We start from the raw sequence: 12,496 nt of genomic DNA, 5'->3' as shown, positions 1-12,496 counted from the left end.
GGGAGGGGGGAGGAGGAGGCAGTGGCCAAGGAGAGCTTTGAATAGGGAAGTTTCGCAGGGGGTGACATTTGCAGCGGCTCGCACTGTTTGCAAATATTGTGCGGGCTCCTGAGCAAGTGTCCTCTGCAAGCCACGGGAGAGCAGCGCGGCGGCGGCGGCGGCGCCAGCCTTTGGAGACTTTGCCATTCAAGTTTGCATGAAACTTTGCCTTTTTATTATTATTATTATTCTTTTGCCCCTTCGCTCTTCCTAAAGCTCCGGCAGGAATTATTGTTACGCGTCTCTTTTCTTGTTGTTGTTGTTATTTTTCGGCTTCTGGAGAAGGGGGGGTGGAGGGGCTCGGCCATTGGCACCCCCGCGCACCCGCGTCCCCTCCGCACACAGGAGGCTTTGTGTGCTTGTGCCCAGCACTGACTTTGTTGTTGCAACTTCCGAGACATGGATGTTCTCCCAATGTGCAGCATCTTCCAGGAACTCCAGATTGTGCACGACACTGGTTACTTCTCCGCTTTGCCATCTCTGGAGGAATATTGGCAACAGGTAAACGAGGAGGTTGATGTTGTGATAGTTGATGATTATAATTTTTTTTTAATTTTTTTTTTTTTTTAAATCATGATTTATTTTTTTTTAATCCGTCTTAACGGAGAAGCGGATCAAAATGCCTGAGCGCCCCGGTGATTTGGGGCAGCGGAATGAAATGCAGATGGTATTATAAAAAGCAGACCCAAACAAACCCGAGGTGGGGAAGCAGGTGGGCTTTGAATGTCAGGGTGGCTTTGCAGCGGAGTGCATGTGGCCGTGCGCCTCTCTCCCCATTAGCAGAGGGGCTGTCAGTGAAGCAAACGGAGGCCGAGGTGTTTGAATGTGTTTTCTGGGGCTTTTTGGCTCGTCCCCACCCGAAGGAGCAGAACGAGAGCCCAACTCCTTGAGATTTGCTTTCGCTTGATTCAGTGCAGTCCCTGGCAAAAGTTTGGGGCTTGTACTAGGTCCAAACTCTGCAGCTGGATCTTGTCATCTCAGCTCCCTCCCCCACCTCCTGTTTGCCAAGAGTTGTTTTTCACCCTTGGGGTTTTTTTTTTTCTAAATGGTGGCGATGGGGAAACAAAAAAAACAAAAAACCAAAACCCCTTACCAGTTTCTTAAAGCTGTTTCCAGCTCAGAGAAACCCCCCACTCCGGTTTACCTGCTGCCCTCCTTGACCAGCCAAAACAACAACAAAAAAATTTGCACAATCAGTGAGTTGTCAGTCATATGACAAGGATCCTGTTTTGCTAATTGCCTTGAGTCTTGCAAGGAAAAAGAACTGGGGCATCTAGCCTTTAATGGACATTTATTTTATTTTATTTTACTTCAAGTAATGGGATTGCTTGAGACCAGATTGCCTTGGACATTTTTGCATGGTCTGGTTTTCCATTGGAGGGGCCGGGGTTGTTTACTATCCCCCATGCTGCCTGTTTGCTTCCCTTGACAAACAGACTGACCAGATCAGATACCTTGTTTGCAAGAAAGATCAGATGTTTTTTCAAGAAGGTTGAAATGCAAAGTGTTACAACCTTCACTAATTGTATGCACCCCCCCTTCCTTGCACACACACACACACCTTTCAAAGAGGCAGCTCCATAGTACGTGATTGAAATGGAGCTAACTAGTTTCCTTCAGGCATTGGGATTTTTGGCCAAGAGCCAGATCTGTTTCCCAGTAGCCTTTAGAGGCATTTAAACTTGCAGAGAGCTTCATTCGGGTCCCCATTACTAATCCAAGTAAGGAGGGGTTTAAATCCGTGGGCATATTAAAGCTTAACCGGATCATAATAAACATCCTTTGCTGTTTTCTTGGAGACTCAATACATTGTTTTTCAGCCTATAGCACTATCCTTTTGTAATTTGCATTTCAAACCAGTTATCTAATTATAGGCAAATATATAAATATTGACTGCATGTGGGTGTTTTGGGGGTTTTTTGGTGTTTGTTTTGTTTTGGTTTTTTGGGTTGTTTTCCACCCCTCTTCCATTTTTGCCCAGCCTACCAGCTGGATAGGACATGTGACCCAGTCCATTTGAAAGGGGGGGGGGGCGGATCCAGTCTATAATAGCACTTCTGCCTCGGGAGGGTTTCTAAGGGGGTCATGTAGCATTAAGAATGGTTTTGCATTTTGCTTGTGTGATTGTCTTCAGAAAGATGATCTTGTCATTGCTAAAATATGTAAAACATGATGTGGAAACGGAGCGTGTAGACCTGCCAGTAAGCCTAACCTTAGATGAGTTGTGCTATTACAGTAAGAAACAAGAACAAACAGACCCCATTGTTTTAAAATGCATTACTCCTTTCTTCCCCAAATGGCTAGAAAGTTTGAACTGGTAAAGAGATGCTGATCTCTGCATTTCGACTCACTTGAAAGGTTGCTAGATATTTTTGCTTTTTGTTTTGTTTTTTGTTTTAGAGAGGAGGGTTGGGGGGAGGTTTGTTCATGTCTCATTACATGTATATTTGAACAGAGTACTTTCTTGGCAGATGGTCAGAATTTTAAAAGGAAGTCTCCTTTGGCACTGGGTGAAAGAAATAGAGAGATGACTCATACAGTTGCACTCTTGGCCAGTAGATAAAGTTCTTGTTCATTGTGGGACTCCCAGCAGGACCTCAGAGTAATTTCCCCTTTTGCATCCTATACAATAGCACATTACTATTCTGGACACCCCCCCCCCCACACTTTCTGTTGTTGTTACGTTACTCTGACCACTAACTGAAGCAGTTAAAGTTATGTGGCATGCATGCCATTGCACTTGGAACTGACATTCTTTGAAAGTCTAGTAGGTCGAGTTATACACAGGAAATGGGTGGTTATCAGCAGTTCCATTGATGTCCCCTGAATGCAGATTGTCAGCTACTTGCGGCCATACTAGAATGTGGCTTTGTTTTGTGACACAGCACTTGGGTTTTGCTGCACGTCAGAGCATACACTGTATTCAGCTTGGTCCTTTTAGCCTAGGGTTGTATGCAAGAGACACAAAATTACTTGAAAATATGACTAAAAGCCTCTTAGAAAGTGTAAGGAACATGCCAATTTTATCATCAATAATAATAATACACTGACCTTTCACTGTTAACCTTCTAAAACTACAATTTTTGTCATGGCGATTATAATCTGACTGATGCAATAAAATAATGTATAAAAATCAAAACTGACTTTACCTTTTAAGCTTTTGTATGTGAACTCTTGCAAACTGAGTTCACCATAACGTCACCTGGTTCTGGCTGGAGTAGCCTCTAATTTGCAAGGTAGCTTGTAATCTCAACCACCGCTCTTCCTTGCACGCTGTTTGAACTTCGAAACTATAACCCGGCTTTTATTTTTAAACACTATTGTAATTTTTTTCTTTTTTTTTTTTTCCCCCCCCTCTCTCATTTTTTCACAGACGTGTTTAGAGCTGGAACGGTATCTTCAAAGTGAGCCCTGTTATGTGTCTGCATCTGAAATTAAATTTGATAGCCAAGAGGATCTCTGGACCAAAATTATTCTGGCACGTGAGAAAAAGGAGGAATGTGAACTGAAGAATGCCTCTATTCCAAAAGAGGACAATCCTACTAGCCAGAACATAGAGACCAACAGTTTGAATTCTGATGTTAGCAGTGAATCTTCAGACAGCTCTGAGGAACTTTCACCTACTACTAAATTTACCTCTGACCCAATAAGTGATGTCTTAGCCAATACGGGAAACTTGAGTTCATCTGTCACTTCTACACCACCATCTTCTCCTGAGTTGAGCAAGGAACCTTCTTCTCAGATATGGAATTGTATACCGGGTGAATTGCATTCACCAGGTAAAATTCGTACTGGTACCATTGGAAAGACTTCAGAAAAAGGTACCCCTGTCAATGGCGACTCCTCACCGGATGGCAGGAGACGTGTTCACAGGTGTCATTTCAACGGTTGCAGGAAAGTTTACACCAAAAGTTCACATCTGAAAGCACATCAGCGCACTCATACAGGTGAGTAATCATTGTGGCTGGTAGGAATGCCTGGCTACTGTCGGGATTGTCCCTAAAGTTAGCGTTACACAGTCACTGGATGCAAGCCCAAGAATGAGGAGATAAATATTATTGCACCGGAGGCTTATGGAAACGGAAGATCCCAATTCCTCGTTTTCTTTGTAAGCCAAGTGAAGCCTAATTTGGTGCTGACTAGTTTTGTGTCACAAATGAATGGTTCCAATTTGCTAATTGAACATCGGTCAAGAAGTGTCGGTGTTATTTAGTCTTTCCACGACAGATTGAATTTGCTGACCTTTTGTCTTTAAAAACAAAAGGAGATTGAGGCTCTCTCTCAGAATTTAGGATTTCATATAACATGGCCAGAAGGAGTGCTAGATGGTCTCGTAAGAAGTGCTGCTGAGTGTTTTTTCCTACACCAGGTTTATTAAATTGAGCAGCCCAAAGCCTTGGCTATATTGAGCATAACTGCAGTTGGACACTTTGTATACATTGAAAACAATCTTTTGTGTAACTTAGAAAGCCAGGAAGCATATCACTTTTTTCTAATGTGTTTTTGTAAGGCCACTTCAGTTGTATCACTTATTATGGTTTCTCTTAAGAAAGGAAGAAGATGGGTGGGGGGGAGAAAACCCCTGAGCTACAGTATTTTATTACTTTAAAACTTAGATTTAAAATATCAATTCTCTAGGTTACCATGAAAGAAAGTGAAGTGGATAGACACTGCAGGGCATGTATAAATATTTTATGGTGAAAGTAGCTGGCACAGTTGATTTTTTTAACATTAATATTCTTGATGACTGCAGTTAGATATGTAGAGCAGCTGGTTGGCTTTCTAGTCACAGCTTTAGGTGAGGAGCAGGTTCTGCATCCTTCATGTGAAAGTCGGTGGCCATTTTCCAGAAAAGCCATTCTCCGCGCCCCCTCCGTGAAGATTGGTAGTAGAAACGTGCAAGTGAGGGGAGAGTGATGCAAAACAAGGCCCTTTCAGTGATCCACCAGGTTTGTTTTGGGAAGTCAGAGCTGGCCCTTATGCTCCCATGCTGATGTGGAAGTGAACTAAAATGAAGCATTTTCACAAAAAAGAGGAAAGAGCAATTTCCACTGAAGCCCCAGCTCTTCAGCAGACTGTAAATAATTCCTAGCAACATAACCATTGCTCTGCTGCTCTGTGACTAGGAACACGGCCATGAATTGCTGATAGTGTCTTTCAAATGCTAACTTTGAAGCCAGCAGTGTTCAAAGTGGCGTTATAGTAGGTTCTTTACTCTTCACCCTGCTTATATGGGTCATGAGGAAGAGGCTGCATGGCTTTTTTTCTTTTTTTTTCTTTTTCAGATAACCTGTGTTAACAGTGGACTTTGAAACAGCACTGTAGCCTAGTTACGTCAACAGATCAAAACCTGTGTAGGGCTGGATTCTTTCATCCTTGGTCATTTTGACGTATAAAGCCAATGGCATCACTCCTAACTAATTTAAAGGGAACAGAAATGGTAGAAAGATGGCTTCAGTTGGCTTCCTTTGGTTTTTATTCAGTCTATCAGCTTGTTTTAGCAAGGGTGGTACATTTTTGCAGGTTGCTATGACAGCAAAGTGATTGTTAAGTAAGAATCATCTGACTGAGCCTGCTAGCTCCTGCACCTATGTTCACAAAAGCTTTTGAAATGTTATGAACAAAATTCGGTCTCTTTGTATATAACATGAATATGAGCCACTATTTGTCTTTACGTGAATGAAGTCATGGCTAATCTGTAATTTGTTTTATTTATAGGAGAAAAGCCTTACAGATGTTCATGGGAAGGGTGTGAGTGGCGTTTTGCAAGGAGTGATGAGTTAACCAGACACTTCAGAAAGCACACTGGTGCCAAGCCTTTTAAATGTAGTCACTGTGACAGGTATGTGAATGGAGTGCACCTTTTCAAACAGTTATTTCTAATGCCTTGCAGATAGCAGGTGTAGGCAGTTTAGAGGGTTCCTTCATAAAGAGGCTACAGACACATCACTTCAGTAAATATTAAGTCTTGTATTTTTAATGTAATATTACATTTCCACTATTTAAAAAAACAACAACAACAATTTGTTACCTGTAATGTAGCTTGTATTTTCAGGCAGTGAGGGTTTGTCTCAGAGATGCCTTGTGCTAGTGCATTATGAAGGGAACCCTCTTCTCTTCTTAATCGTTTTAACTGAGAAAAGTGGTAGCTAGGAAAATTGTCACTGTCTATATTGAGTTCCTCATGAGAACGACCATGGGCTGATGTGAAATCCAACTGTGCTTCCTCTGCAGGTGTTTTTCCAGGTCTGACCACCTGGCCCTTCACATGAAGAGACACCTCTAAACGGGTCAAGAGGTGAATCCTGCGGGCTAAGAGGCTTCAAGGTTGAACAGCCTTGAAAGGAGGGATGCGTGTTCCAGCCAAAGCATGCCATTTTGCACCCTACCCAGTTGCCTCCAGGACCTCTCTTCCTTGAAGGTCTTTTGAGGGCTAATAAGTCATGTAAGAAATGGCATAGCAACCGTGGTGCGTGATGTTTGGGGTTTCCTGGACTCATACACTGGTACCTAACCTTCTGAGTGGCTCCTAAGCCTTTGCTGTGAGCATGTGCACTGAGAATGTTAATGATTGGGCGACTGTATGTTATGAGGATCTATTGATGACTGTATGCTGAGGCACATTTTTTTTCTTTTGGTTGTTTTATAACTGTAAGAGGAAAAAAAGTCTGAATGTTTTGTATGTAAGGACTATACTGCGAGATGGGACGACCACCAATCATTTCCAAGGGGTGGGGGGAGGGGTGCCTGCACCTTTTAGAGGAAGACATGGAGAGGGGAAGGGGGAAAAAAAAGTCAGGATGGCAGAATGGAGATGGGGACACCCCCCATTCCTGTGTGAGAGGAGCTTTAGGTGTCTGGTGCAGCTATTAAACGTGCAATGTGTCAAGTAGCTTGTTTTACTTGCTACAGAGCTCATTTGTAATCCATTGTATAAGCTGTGTATTTACAAATATAACACAACTATAACTTTTCATTATAATACAAAGGTTATTGCATGGTTCTGGGGAACTATATGCTTTTCCATTCTTTAATCAGGACTGCAGTTTTGATTCCAGTTAAGAGCAGCTAAAATACAATTGGTCTAATGTTACATAATATATGGAACCTGAATAGTTTTTTCTGTTGGGTGGATAAAACCACTATTGGTTAGAAACTGATTTTTCTCATGCAGCTAATTTTTCTCTTATTTATGCCTTGAGGACTAATTTCTGGTTTTTCTAGCTGTTAATGCACTGTTGACCTTAATAATGGTGCCTTATGCAAGTGACCTTCTCTTGTAGGGGGTCTTATACAGGGGTATGGGTGATGCATGCTTTATTAAGGCTCTCTTTTCACCTGGCATTGTACTGTATCAAGTGTATAATATGAGGGGGGGAAAAAGTTACTCCTGGGGTCCTCCTTCACAAAGACAAATATAGAGAGAAGTCCTTCATGTCAGTACAGTATTTGTTAAACTAGACAATTTGACTGTGTTACAGTATAATGCATATAACAATTGAATACCTGACCAATTTTGCCACCTTGAGACTTTTTTTATATTGACTTGCACAACAATTGTGTATATACACACCCCAACTGTACTTAATATGGAAAGTTTTCATGCATATTAAAGATACAGAAGTATTAAAAGATGTATTTGCTTAAAAGGCACAAGTTTCACATCTATATATCTAGCTATCTGTTGGTCATACAGAAAGAAATTATGATACTTTTTTTTTTTAAAAGTGGGCAGAAAAATTCTTGTGTATGTATATTTGTGTGTACAGTCTGTGTATGTGTGTATATATAGAGATAATATATAAATATTTTTTTAAAGGGAAAAAGAAATTAGAAAACGTAGCTAGAAAATGCCACAGCCTGTGAAGATTTTTTTCCCCCAATATGGCCATAAAGGAGACAAAGAAATGAAAGATACAGCTATTAAAATCTAGCATTTTAGAGGCTTTACCTTTAGCTTAATGGTTTGCTAAAGGCTTTGTTGGCATTCAGTCTTTCTCAGACTGCTGACTGTGTTTTGTAGTTATTAGGTTGTCTGGAATAGCATATCTGTGGCCATTAAAAAATGGCATGGACAAATATTGGCATGCTGAAAGAATATTAGTTGGGTACAGATGAAGTACGTTAAGATTTTGGCCTTCAAGATTGTTGGAGGATCTGTAAGTGAGCTGATTATTGTGGAGGTTAAGTTCTAATTTTAAGTAGTACACCTAAAATAAAGAACATAAGGCTGTTTCCTCTTAGATTAGAAATAGTCTGTCAAAAAGCAGTAAACTTTTTTTAAAAAAAAAACAACTCACCACAGTTGGATGCAATTAACCATGTGGTCCATATTATTTTTTTATTTATTTATTTTTGGTCTTGCTTACTATGCTAATATTTTGGCACATCTTCCTGGAAACGTATGTAGATTAGTGACTTAAAAACAGTATATGCAAATTACCTGGTTCCAAGGAACAGGCAGGCCTAAATCATTCTCTTTTCATTTTTGTTTTAGAATGCCTGAAAATGCACTTTTCTTTTTTCTTTTTCTTTTTTTTGGAACACAAACGATTCCCAGAAAATAGATTTACTCTCTCTCTTTGTTTTTAAGCTCCTTATTTGCAATGTTATTTGCTTAGCCATAAAATTTCTGATAAATTAAAGCAAAAAAAAAAAAAAACTTGCACTGGCTTGTCTCAATTGTGAAACACCATCAGACTTGTTTGGATGGGGTGGGGCTGTGTGCCATATGTCAAATGCCTGTCATTTTCATAATAAGCAAGTACATTCTGTTCAGGTGACAACTGAGCCTCAATCAAGCTGAAAAAAAAAATAAAACATTTTGCTTGAAATTTAAGAAAAAGTTTCTATTAGTGAAATTTTCCTTTTTTTGTTTTTGAAGCACCCTGTTATCTAAAGAATCTCTTTGTAAGATTTTTGTAAAGATTTTGTTTTACAAGATTTTATTTGAAATTGTTTTTTGCAAGATTGTTATATTTCTGTATGAATGTATTTTTTATTGGAATAACATAAAAAGAAATTCTTATCAGCAACACTTGTCTGGTTTTCTGTCTTTCTCTAACGTAAAGTATTAGAGTAAAACAATATAGTATAAAATAACACACACACAATGGTTTGCTATATGGTTGCCATAAAGAGTGATAATCCATGGGGAAGTGTATAGGAGGTGGCTATCTCATTTTAGGTCATCTGCCTTTATCTTCCACATAAAACTGGCCAAACTCCTACTCAGCTCACAAAAAGGAAACATTGCAGATGTTCTGTTGCTACGACCAAGAAAAATGTTTCTTCCCTATTGCAAAACTACAGTTGATTAATCTTCTCCTGTCTGAATGAAAGAATGTGCTTAGTATGCATAACAATGCATTTTAACTTCATTGCCATTACTATAACACGCTGGTATTCCCACTGTTTTGTTCTGCTGAAGTGTGTGCACGTATCCTCAGCTCACTGTTTCTAAATTGAGAGATAATTGGCACAGGATAGTGAGTTTATGACAGAGTGTAGGGAGAAGCACATATACTTTTAAGTTCTATCAAAGTCATAAGCCTTGGGCTACCTGTCCGGTGGAAAAGGCAAACCCCAAGCCATGAAGGAACAATCATGAGAGAAATTTTACTGAGAGGAACCACAGAGGTTCTTTTTCTTCTGGCTAGATCCCACAGATCTACTTGCATCAAGGGGTGATCTGACTGGTGACAGCAGCTTTTGATGAATCAGCCTGTCACTTTTATATAGGAAATGTCCCTTCAAAGACATCCTTTCAAGCGTGTCTGGCACTTGTGTTGAATACGAGCACAACTTTTTGCATGTGCATCCTATGATTTCTGTTTCACCAGTGTTTGTTTTCAAGTCCTGTAAGCACAGAGTAAAAATAAAGATGATAAAGCTACCAGGGGAGGAACTGACTTGGGAGATGTGAACATAGCTCAAATTGCTTGAACGTTTCTTGCTTTTAAATTTAGATGTGTCCTAAGAGTGATTTATTTTTTTTTAAGATTAACTGTGAGTAAAATAAGCCCAGAGTTAGGATGAGGGGTGTGAATGGAAGAGCTCAGCCACACACATGAACCCAAGCACGTTTATCCATTGACACAAGGTGGTGGACTTGGGGGTGGGGAAAGCTATAACATACACCTAAAGCTGTAGCGTAAGGTGAGAAGCTGTAGTAATTAAGTTAGTTTATAGCATAGTTTATGATATAGCCAGCATGTAGGGGACCCATATGGGACCGGAATAGTGGATTCCATCCCCACTCCATTTGCTTGGTGGTTTGAATAAATCCTAGCTATTCAGGAACACACATAATAAAAGCTAATTTAGCTGACTGCAAGTTAGCATTGCAGCAATAACATCAAGCACCTGGTCTCTGAAGTGGAATACAAACTTGGTGTGAGACATCTAAGAACAGGATGAAATAACCAGCATATCGAGTGGGGAGCTGCCTGGAGCATTAGAAAATGCTACGCAGTGGTCTTGATCCAAATTTATCCAAATTTCAATTCCTTTCTAAAGCTTATGTGTCTGCAAGCAGATGTAAGTCCACCCAAAGGCTGAAGTCCTCTCCCAAGAGGACATGCCTCTAAACGGTTCATTCAGAGAGCTGAGAGGAGTTTTCTCTTTTCCGTTTGAAGTGCAGCCCCTGGAGGAGGCAATGGTGATGGAGCTGTTCATCTTTCATAGCCTAGTGGTTAGCCTTCCTCAGCCAGAAATTGGAAGACCCCCCAGTTGAATTCTATTTTCAAGCTGAGGGAGTTTCTCACTCTACCAACTGGGGAAGAGCCCTTAGCACCAAACCAAAAACTAAAATGCAGGGGGTGTACCCTCTCTCCCCACCCCTCCTGTGGATGCTCATTTAGTAGGGTGGCCACTGACACAGGATACAGGACAACCCCCTGGTGAGGGGTGGGCCCCCTCAGCCAATCAGTGGTGAGTGGTAGGGCTGAGCCTCAGCCAATCAGCAGCAAGAGGTGGGGCCACTGGCCCCTTGGCCAATCAGCAGCAAGTGGCGGGGCCACCACCTCCCTCCCTGGCTGGCTTGGAACCCATCTCCTCCTGGCTGTACATTGCCCTACTTCTAGGCATAGCCAATAGAGTCACAAGGACCAATGATTACCATGCATTTCCACCAATGAACAGAAAAACAGGATTTTTGTTGTTGTCTGCTCCTCATTCAGAAACAGACAGGACACAAAGCGTTTACAAACAGGATGGTCCGGCTTAAAGAGGGCCGATGGCCCTGTCACTGTGCAAAAAGAAATGTGAAATTAATGGAACCAGGAAGCCAGAGTACCAAGTCCCACATGTGACTTGCCCAGTGGAGAGGCCATTCACCTGGGTGGGATGGGTTGTGGCTTCCAGGCATTTCTCCCACAACTAGTCCTGTTTTATAGCCAATATCTGTTTGATGCAAAATTCTGTCAGAGGAGCATTTTAAAACAGATCCAATTTAGGAGCCCAATGCTGCCCTGAGTGGGGGAAGCTTCCCCTCTGAAAAATTAGGTGCTGCCCTGCCCTACTTCTGGATACCTAGGCACTTAACTGCCTGTCCTAAAATAGGTCTATGCCTGTGCAAAACTCCAGCGCAGGCAACCAGAGAGCTTTCAGGCCAAGCAGGCCATATGCATTTTAGGCAGTTCTGGAGTGGTTTAGATTTTGGTACCTTAGGCTTCCCAATGTCTAAATCCCTCAGCTTCATGCAGATTGATTGAATTTTACTTTATTTAATTAGGATGAGACATGCCAAATCATCTCTAGGGGTGTGCGGGGCCCATGGCATAACAGCCCACCTGGGGCCAGGGAGTGGTGAGTGGGGGGGAGAAGAGGGAGGAGCAAGCGGCCAGAGCACAGAGCTGGCAGCACGTGGCAGCCGCAGCAGAGCTAGCAGCGTGCGCCAGCCACGGCACTATCTGCGAGGGCCCCCCCAAAGCAGGGGCCCCAGGGCAGTCACCCCAATTCACACTCCCTTCCTCCCCCGCCGGAGACAGCCCTGAAGACATAGTATGCCGGGGCATTTTTGTAGGGCTTGAGGTTTTTAAACAACTTTCTTCTTCACACTCTTACTATTATTCACTTGTAAACAGAAGGAACTGGCACAAGTCTTTCATAATGGCTTTCGAATTGTATTTTGCCCTGAGATCCCAGCTGACATTCTAGCTGCTACTTCAGTCTGAAAAAATGAATCAGACTCAAATGACATTCCAGATCCTTTTGCAGTTCACAGTCTATAAATGGAAGCACTTTTAGGAAACCTGAGCTTGACCCTGGAAGTTCTCCACCCATACACTTCGATGGGTACTGAAAGCCAAGGATCCAGCTGTGGGTTGGCAGATTTTGCCAGTTCTCCTGGGATGTTGCTTTATGAAGCAAGCTCCTGCCTTACTGCAAGTGTACGTTTGACATAAAGGCTTGACAGTGCACCCTCTAGGCTCAAGATTCCACCTTTTCTTTTATA

The 12,496-nt window shown here is 41.8% G+C and overlaps 1 protein-coding gene across 2 annotated transcripts; it reads left to right on the top strand.

The window, feature by feature from the left end:
- Positions 1–26: 26 nt before the first annotated feature.
- On the top strand, positions 27–8,701 carry KLF6 (Kruppel like factor 6). Of its 2 annotated transcripts, none has more exons than XM_019530878.1 (4): positions 27–540; positions 3,413–3,986; positions 5,758–5,881; positions 6,274–8,701. In XM_019530878.1, the coding sequence occupies exons 1-4, from the start codon at positions 439–441 to the stop codon at positions 6,323–6,325; spliced, it is 852 nt and encodes a 283-aa protein (XP_019386423.1). In that variant the 5' UTR covers positions 27–438; the 3' UTR covers positions 6,326–8,701. The 2 variants fall into 2 exon arrangements, with proteins under 2 accessions (XP_019386423.1, XP_019386413.1); XM_019530868.1 differs by lacking the exon at positions 27–540 and adding an exon at positions 2,842–3,044.
- Positions 8,702–12,496: the final 3,795 nt, after the last annotated feature.

This window comes from Crocodylus porosus, unplaced genomic scaffold, assembly GCF_001723895.1.
Source record: "Crocodylus porosus isolate Cpor-Errol unplaced genomic scaffold, CroPor_comp1, whole genome shotgun sequence".
In the NCBI taxonomy this organism is placed as follows: Eukaryota; Metazoa; Chordata; order Crocodylia; family Crocodylidae; genus Crocodylus; species Crocodylus porosus.
The sequence above is the reverse complement of the archived record's forward strand: the minus strand, read 5'-3'. Positions and strand labels throughout refer to the sequence as shown.